The sequence below is a fragment of the Gossypium raimondii genome, chromosome 3, assembly GCF_025698545.1.
Source record: "Gossypium raimondii isolate GPD5lz chromosome 3, ASM2569854v1, whole genome shotgun sequence".
Lineage (NCBI taxonomy): Eukaryota > Viridiplantae > Streptophyta > Magnoliopsida > Malvales > Malvaceae > Gossypium > Gossypium raimondii.
In genome coordinates, this window is record NC_068567.1 from 23,272,899 (window position 1) to 23,282,415 (window position 9,517).

General features: G+C 32.0%; 1 protein-coding gene across 2 annotated transcripts; it reads right to left on the bottom strand.

Annotated features, from left to right (window-relative positions):
- Positions 1-4,688: 4,688 nt before the first annotated feature.
- LOC105793894 (uncharacterized) lies at positions 4,689-9,218 on the bottom strand. 2 transcript variants are annotated; one of them, XM_012622793.2, is made up of 6 exons: positions 8,861-9,218; positions 8,535-8,667; positions 7,806-7,941; positions 7,412-7,451; positions 6,075-6,339; positions 4,689-5,981 (listed from the first exon to the last, which is right to left on the bottom strand). In XM_012622793.2, exons 1-6 carry the CDS (start codon positions 9,041-9,043, stop codon positions 5,956-5,958), a joined length of 783 nt encoding a protein of 260 aa, XP_012478247.1. In that variant the 5' UTR covers positions 9,044-9,218; the 3' UTR covers positions 4,689-5,955. The 2 variants fall into 2 exon arrangements, with proteins under 2 accessions (XP_012478247.1, XP_012478245.1); XM_012622791.2 differs by having other exon boundaries at positions 4,689-5,961; positions 8,861-9,217.
- Between the last annotated feature and the right edge of the window lie 299 nt (positions 9,219-9,517).

A 9,517-nucleotide genomic window follows, 5' to 3' on the forward strand; every position in this document is an offset into this window, starting at 1 on the left:
TACTTGAAGGATGTACCAAATTAAAAGTTAATCATCCTTTTTACCAATTAGGGTTACACAAGCAAAACACACATAAAAAATATTATAGCCTCTACCACTTAAGGTTTGTGTAATTAAGGAAAAAGGTCAAGAGAGGATATCGCGATGTTCTTCATCAAATCTAATGGTCAACTCCAATTTCGTATCGAATAATTCTTAAACTTGTAAAAACCATATCAATCTAAAGATCGTAAAATTATTGTTTATACAATATTAGAGTTTTAGTTGGCATAATATTAATATCATAAAGATTTTGTAGACTGAGTTGTGATTTAAACATGTCGAGCACAATGGGGTGAATTAAGTTCTAAAGGACACCTATACTTTGCTATATGATAACAAATTGTTCTCTTTTCTTTAATTATATAATTTATGATATTGAATGTTAAGCTAACAAAATGCTACATGTAAAATAACTTAGTGTAATTGGGACAAAATGTTCAAATAAATCTCGGATAAAATTAGGAGATAGAGTTAGATTGGGGAAAATCGATTATGGTGATTTGAACACATTATACAAATGAAAGATGGATATATTAGAAAGATATAGCAAGTTGACATTATATAAAGTGAAAGATGGAAATGGGAGATTAAAAAACCATAATTGGTAATGTTAGATAATGATATCCAACAATTAAAACTTGAATATATTGTGGATTTGAATCCTAGGTAAAAAAAAGAAAAGAAGGAAATATGTGTCTTAACACAAATATTTCTAAGTTCTTGTAATGGATCTTAAATATAATGGAATTAGGGTGTGTTTGTTTTAGGGAAATGATTTATGAAAAATATTTTTGTATTTTTTTGTTAAATAAAAATAACTTGATCGACAAAAATAACTTATAGTTAATAGAAAATAAGTCTTTTTCCTATAGGTTGACTTACTCTTTTGAAAAATGTAAGTTATTTTCTATGAAAGGGTTCCTTTATTTTATGAGTAATATTATTATATTAATAATAAAATTTATATTTAAAATTTTAAAAATATTAAAATTTTAAAATATATCAAATATTATTATGTACAATATTATTAAACATAGATATTTAATTATTTATATTTAATAATATAAATTATTATTAATCTAAATTATTATTTTAATATATTTTTAATTTTTAATTTTATTTTAATAAAAATTAACTATAATAATTTTAAATTCCAAGTAATATCATTAATATATTATTAAAATATTTATATTAAAATTTCAATAACATATATTATAATTTATAAATATTTAATAGTAAATGTTTTATATTATAAAATATGGATTTTTTTTTGTAAATAAAAAATGAGATAACAAGATCAAACTAAATGAACAAGAGTACCAGCAACTTTGTCTTGCTCAAGAAAGTCAACCAACTCCCTAGGCACATTTGTTATTCTCTGCATACCATCAATCCCAACAGAAGACATTTTAGCTAAACGATCAATAACTTGATTTCTCCCCCTAGGGACATGCCTAATTATCTAGTGTTCCTTGTACTGTAACATCTGCTTAATTTGTCAAATCAAGACCAAATTTGATACCTCAAAGTAACCATCTTGATTAGCACTAACTACCTCCAAGCAGCCTGTCTGAATTAAAGCTTTAACATACCTCTTTTCTTGTAACAAGAGTAAACCATCCTAGATACTCCAAAGTTCAGAATCAATGACCGAACAAACACCAAAATTATGATTAAACTCGACAATCCAGTCTCCAAACTAATCTCGCACTGTACCACTAGCGGATGCATATCCTGTGCTCACATTCACTGCCCCGTCAGTATGTAAGAAAACACAAATACCTGACAAAGATTGAACATAAGCTCAAACATCATAGTTGTATGTACGTTCAAAACTTGTTGAGCCCAACATAATGAAACTTTAATTATCTTTGAAGCATTCCAAGTCAAACCTTGAAAAATGAATAAATGTCTTTTCTTCCAAAGATGCCACACAATTAAACCAAAGAAGTAGGACCAAACAACTTCCTTAGAAAGCACCCTTAAATGTGAGGATAAGTTTAGAAACTAACCCGTCTTCAAAGTTGGAAGCAGAGAAAAAATTATCTTTGATTTACAAGTACTACGCCCATCCCTCTTTCACTGCTAAGCAATCTCTAAGAACATAAAGAAGGTCTTTAGAGGCATGACCACAATCTGGGCAAGAAGGATCCTAACCAATTTCTCTCCTAACACATTCCATGTTTGTGAGTAATCGTTGCTTTAAAGCAAGCCACATAAAGAAGTGAACTCTTTGCGGCCCTTGAAATTTCCATATCGTCTTCCAAAACTCATCTCTAGGTCTCCTAAAATTCTCCTGAATGATATGATACGCACTTTTAACCAAAAAGACCCAGTAGGTTGATGGCTCCAAGCAATTCTATTCAGTCCCATTGAAGAATGGGGTGTCGGGATACTGACTATGCCCCGAACAATGACTTCAAACAACCACACCCGAAATAAATCAATACTCCACACCCCATCCGCCGTTATCATCTCGTCAAGCTTGCAATCAGGATCCAAGTCGGCATGCAAAGGAATTAGCCGCATCAATGGTCTTACACTCGCAATCCAATGATCTTTCCAACAATGAATCGACCTTCCATGTCCCACAAATCATACTAAATTATCTTTAAGCAAAGGTCAAACCTTAGATAGAGTCCTCCAAAGGAACGAACTCGAACTTCTCAAAATGCTATCTGGCAGCCTCTCCTTCAACCATACTTCGTACGTATATTTTAATTATATAAATATGAGTGTTTCTTTAAATCATACTTAGCTTCATTTATTCCCTCCAACTCTAATTAATGTGTCACCATCCACTCCCATATATGTAATTTAAATTAATTTTTAATTAGACATTATTTATTATTAAGTTTATATATATTATATTAATTATTATTAAATACTATCTTATTATAAAATAAAGGCTTAAGGGTGTAAAAAACTCTCGAACTTTTTCAAAAAAAAAATTAAACCCTTGTTTTCTTTTTACACTCAGTTGAGTACTTGAACTTTCAAAATGCATCAAAAAAGCCCTCAAATTTTTTCAAAAAAAAATAAAACAATTAAGACACTACTTTTTTTTCCACTCAATTGGGTACTTGAACTGTCAAATTGCATAAAAAGGCCCTTTGATCGTTAACTTTAACAGTTGACCGTTAAAGTTAACTGCCCCTAATTTTTTCAATTAAAGTCACCTCGTGTCCCAACCATGGCGTGACATGTAGTAAAAAATTTATAAAAAATAAAAATCCATAAAAGTTATAAACATTATTAAACTTTAATAAAAATATAAAAATATTTAAAATTTATTAAAAATAGAAAAAAATCATAAAAACAAATTATAAAATGCATCAAAAGTACCCTTTAACCATTGACTTTAACGTTGACCATTAAAGTTAACGACCCCTATTTTTTTCAATTAAAGTCATCATGTGTCGTAAGACAACGTGACATGTGGTGAAAAATGATAAAAAATAAAAATAAATAAAAATTACAAAATTCTTCTTTTGTTACAATAATTTTAATATTTTTTTTTACAAATTTTATATTTCTTTACATTTTATCATTTTCTTATGACTTTATTAAATTTTATAATTTTTTTCTATATTTCTACATATTTTATAATTGTTTTTACGATTTTTATAAAATTTTAGAATTTTTTATAATTTTTACGATTTTTATAATTTTAATAAATTTTAATATTTTTATTTTTATTTTTTTAAAATTTAATAACTTTTATAAATTTTATTGATTTTCATTCTTTTACCATTTTTTGTCGCATGTCACGCCGTGGGTGCGACACGTGGTGGTTTTAATTGAAAAAAATTAGAGGCGGTTAACTTTAACGGTCAAAGGGTTTTTTTGATGCATTTTGACAATACAAGTATTCAATTGAGTGTAAAAAAAATCAAGGGCTTAATTGCTTGATTTGAAAAAGTTTGAGAGTCTTTTTTATGCATTTTAAATGTTCAAGTACTCAATTGAGTGCAAAAAAAAGGGGGGCTTAATTGCTTTTCTTTTGAAAAAGTTTAAGGTCTTTTTTGTTGCATTTTGAAAGCTCAAGTACCTAATTGAGTGAAAAAAAAAAGAGATAAAGGCTTAATTGTTTTTCTTGAAAAATTTTGAGAGTTTTTTACACTCTTAAATCTAAAATAAATTTCGATTGTTAAAAGAAAATAAATAGTTTATTATTTTGTATAAATATATTTATATTATAATTGTTTAACTAACAACAATTTTTTTAAAAATTTATCAAAAGAAAATATTAACTTTTCTAAAAAATTATTCCATTTTTCAAATTTTATTCAGTCAAACAAATGCAGTGGTTTCGTTGATTTGTTTAAAATCTTGATTTTCGCTTCACCATCTAACTAATCAACAACAACCACCCCCCTCCCAAAAAAAATAAAAAAACCAACAACAAATAAATAGGTAATGTTTCTTCAATTTGCTGGGGAAAAAACGTTGCTTTTGTCCACAACTTTAAAATGTTTTTCTTCTCTATTGTTACCTTTTCCTTTTTTTTTCTTTTTTTCTTTTTCTTTCTTTTTTTTTTTGAATTAATATGGAGAAGTTATTTTAAGGATATAATGGGTTGAGGCAGTAATGTATGTTGTAAAAAAAATTGAATGGAAAAGAAATAGTTGGCAGTTGAAATAGTATAGTTATAATTTCAGCCAAATATAATTAAACACAACAAAATTTGAAGTTTAGGACATCATAGTTTGGTGATCAAGGACAAAGCATTAGCAACATAGACACGAGTTTGAAATGAAAGCATAGTAGTAAGTGGCAAATTCATTCTCAACCATGCATCAAGGTCATGGATGGAGAAAGAATCCCTAGTTACAATCCAAATCCATAGGCTTATACATAAAAAAGATTAACAAGTTCAACAGAGAGGGATGAAAGAAAAGGAAAGGGAAGTGATATTGCGATCGAGAGAGAGCGATGGTGATTACCTAAGTCTAACCATGGTTGGTCCGTTAGAAGAAAAGAACCCTAAGGAACCAAAATATCTCCCAGGGTTACATGCAAATGCTTCGAACTCCACATCCATTCATGGAGTTACTTTTCATGATGAAACATTAGAAAAGCTAAATGCAAAAGGCAAACGCTACTAACCCTTCTATATATGGTTTAATCAAAATGGGCTAATACTTCCAAAGTTTAGCCACAATGAATTTACAAGAAACAAGTGTTAGTAAGTAAACTTTATCTTCCCTTTCCCTAAGAGAAGATGTTGTTAGCTTCAGACATATTATAATAAGATCTGAAGTGATGTTTTCTGGTAGAAAAAAACATTTATAAAAATATGACTACATGTTCTCCTAGTTTTAAACCCTATGACTACATGTCAATGCAAAAAAAATGAAAAGAAAAACCTTGGGGGCATACAATGCCCTCAGATTTTGCTAAAACTGCCTCGTTGTCAAGAGGTGATTAGCCGTTTATGTGAGGCTTGCTTTTTGTGTTGTTGAAATTTACAGTTTTGCAAACCATCTTTTTGTTTATTAGCCTTGCCTGGGCTAAAAGTAACAAAAAAAAGTCTGTTTTAATTTGCCTTTTACCGGCACAAAAAACTTTCCCAACATAGCTCATCCAATAGCTGAAGTTGGCATTTAGATAAAAATACTTTGGTTCTCTTCAAGGAACCCTTGTTTGACAAAGATGCAATAGGAAAAAAAATGCATGATTCTCCGGCTTCGGAGGTGATTTTCAGCCCCTATGGGGGGCTTTTCCTGTGTGCAAAGGCCCAGATGCCAAGCATGGGCTTTGACTTGAGTTAGATAGAGGCAAAGGGAGAAAGAGAACCATGGTTAGACCAAAGGCAGAGAATTTAGAGCAACTGAGTATTTTTGGAGTAGCTAGCTATTTTGGAATGAGTCTCTCAACGATGTGGAATTGCAGGTGCATGAAGAGGCATGGTCACGCCTGTGGATTAGCAAAACACACTGTCAAAGATGTTAACATTATTATTTCGTTGAACTAGGAAATACGGCATGTTGTTATTTGAGAAAATTGATTTAAATAGTACTACTACAAACCTGATTGTAAGGGTGGAGTGGGTGCAAGAGACATGGGCGCGCCATAGTGCTGTGGGTAACTCCCAGTTGAGAACTGAAAGAGGTGATGTGGATACTGGAGACCATATCCTTGGCCGGAAGAGTAGGCAGTGGCTCCACCCCCGGTTCCTTCTCCGAATTGAAGATAGGGATAGAATGTTGTTCCCGTGCCAGTAATCAACCCACCCGGTCCAGCACCGTACATTGGAAACTGTGCTGTGGCCCCTCCATACACATTATAGTAGCTCTGTACCATAACAAAGTTGCAAACAGTTAGTAATATTGCTCAAATTTACATGTTGCCACCTACAGGCTTTGTACTTTATAGCCATGGAATTGCAAGAATCAATTCTTTGGTGAGGACATTCAATTGGAACAAACCTAGCTAAGACTAGAAATAAAGACTGCTAGTTTCACAAATTTTTAGAAGAATAATGCAAGTGTGGGGGATGGACCACTGCTTCCAATTTCTAATCATGAACTTGTTGAGGACAAAGCAAAGCCTCCACAGCTGTATCCATATGCAAATGCAAGTGCTAATGTCAATGCTGAGCCAATCAGTACAAAGGCTCTGACTAGTCAGCCGTACATATAACATGTTTCACCCCCCACCAGTCGTCACTCTTTAACTGTGTTGGCTAAAATTAAATAGATTTATATTTGACGTAAATTGGTAAAGTTTTGGTGAATTATTATGTCATTTTAACAACTCAATTGATGGTCACTAGCCCCGTTTCAAATGAATACATTAAAAAAATTAAAAATAAATAATTTAGAAAAATATCAAATATTTATATTTAATTTTATTATTAATAAAATATTTCTGTGAGATTTATTACAAAGGAAGATTAAAAAGTCTTAAACCCCCGAGTTCCTTGTTATCAGGATATAAATTTCTCCAAATATAAATCTATATTAAATTAGTGGAAACAAAATCACTAAAAGGCGGGACAAAGTCTTCCGCCTGCCAGCTACAACCAGCGAAAAAAGTTATCTTCCTGTTGCCAAGTCTGGCTATTCTTTTTCTTGATAGAAGCTATTATTTTATTCTAGTCCTTATGAATTTAACCCATTATAAAATCGATTATCATTTTGAGAGGAAATTAATTAAACATATAATAACCATTAGAATTTAGAAGTAGAAAGAAGCATCAAGGTAAAAGGTCAATATCTCCTTGAATTTCTTTTTTTTTTTTTTTTAAAAAGAGGAAGCTTGAAAACGCATCCTAAGGTGTAGTGAAGATAAAGCAAAAGAAAAAGGAGAAATATTTAGTCATCAAGAGAGAGAGAGAGAGAGCGAGAGAGATGTGTGTACAAACCGTGGGGTAATTAGAGTAATCTGGCGAGTATGAAGAGTACCTAAAAGAGTGTGCATGGAAACAAAGTTTAGCAAAATCACTTTAGAGAATCGTAGTTGAAAAATAGAACATTTTATTTAAATCAAAGCAGAAATATGGAATTTGCCTTTATATCCCGGGTATGCATGTGCATTCGCATGCAAAGCATAACATAAGACGCTCTTTTATATAATATAACTTATATATATGAAATGTCATGTGTACATACAAAACATCACATGAGCTGTCATCATTATATTTGAAATATATAGAGAGAGAGAACAGATACAGATATGTAAAAGAAGTAAGAGAGAGAAAATGGAATATAATTAATGTCTCTATTTAATTAGTTTAATGGCATGAGAAGCATGCATACCCATAAACATTACAAGGGATCCCTTGTTGGATGGCATAATGAGGGGGAAAGGTTGCTGCCGAAGCAAAAGCTGTTGCAGTTCCGACTCCACCTCCAAACCCTGTTTGAAATGTGCTCATTACCCTAAAATTCCTGCCTGCAACACCAACCCGCTTTCATATTTATTAAATATTTTTTTGTTAAACTAACACAAATAACAATCATAATCTTTCAGTATTGCTCCTTTAATGCATGAACACAAATATTATGGACATATTTCAGTATTTACTAGTACTATTTTTTTCTTTGTTCTTTGTTTGCAGAAGTTTACAATAGAACAACAAAATAAAAGACATGAGTTGACCAGGATTTAGTAAATTTCCCATGCAGCATTACGCATAAGTTACGGGATAAGGCTGCTCCATTTTCCATTTTTTGAAGAATATTCTTCACTATATTCCATGGTGAATTTTTGCATGAAAATGGAATGTTGGCTTGGGCCCTAGATATCAATTTCTTTTTCACTGATAACGTTAAACGTATAGTAAACACCTGCTAAACTTGACAATAATTAAGCAACCATAAAGCAAAAGAAGGAAAAAAACAAAGAAAGAAATGACATCACGTATCTTTTACTTCAGATCTGAAATATACATATGCGATCACCTAAAACCTAATAAGTTGAGATAATTCCATAGATCATTTAGAAACAAATAGATTGAAAAGCAAGGAAAGGAAGCAGTTGATCACCATGCTTTGGAGTAGAGGGTTTGGATCTTTGAACACCCAAAGAAGCAAGGTTGCAATTAGCCCTTCTCCCATCGATCACTGGAGCAGCATCAACGCAAGCTCTCATGGCGGCATCCGGTTCACGAAACGTTACCTATGATAATAATAATCCAAAATAAAGCAGCACATTTTCAATCTCATCATCTACTTTGGTTTCACTCTTTTCAAAATCCATCACTAGTGACTAGATCTTTTATTTGCTTGAAGATGAAGTGATAAAAAATATAATATGGAAATTGAAAAATGAAGTTAAAAAAAAAGGTGAGAAGAAAGGAATGAAACCATACAAATCCATAGCCTTTAGATCTGCCAGTGGCCTTATCAGTGATTACGACAGCCTCCAAGATGTCACCGAATTGCTCAAAGTACTTCTTCATGGTATCCTTGTGAGTCTCCCATGCCAGCCCTCCCACAAACACCTTAGTGTATGTGGTGTCACCAAACTGCCCTGTCAAATTAGCTGGAGTCATCTTCTTTAATTTCTTCTACTTCTTCCTTCACTACTCCCAAATTAACAATCAAAATTCAAAAGACACTAATGATATTTTTTATTTCTTCTTCACCCTCTCCTTGGTACCTCTCTGACAATCAAAAGAATTAGGTTTAGGTGAGGGAGAGAGAGGGGGGGGGGAATTGGGAGGGAAGAGAAAGCAAAAGTTAGATAAAAGAGAAAAAGACCCTTGAATTAATTATACATAGTTGCCCCACCACCGCTTTACATTATGCATTTCGCTTTCTCACGCGCGCCCTTCTCTCTCCCCGCTTGAATTAATGTTGTGCTTCAGCAGCTCAAGCCACCACGCGCTCTTCTGAGAATGGAGTTCACTAGTAGCAGAATTATTATGTCCTCTTAGCTTAGCTGTACCTTCTATTATTTTAATTTTAAGGACAGGCAAAAATTACTTTTATACCCTCCACTTTTGAGATAACTACGAGATTTACCA

Excerpts from the sequence above, each read along its gene's own strand:
- LOC105793894 (XM_012622791.2), bottom strand. The coding sequence starts at position 9,043 with ATGACTCCAGCTAATTTGACAGGGCAGTTTGGTGACACCACATACACT. Across the intron at positions 7,942-8,534 it reads ACCCTCTACTCCAAAGCATG|GCAGGAATTTTAGGGTAATG; the intron begins GTGATCAACTGC and ends TTGGTGTTGCAG. Across the intron at positions 7,452-7,805 it reads ATCCCTTGTAATGTTTATGG|GTACTCTTCATACTCGCCAG; the intron begins GTATGCATGCTT and ends ACACTCTTTTAG.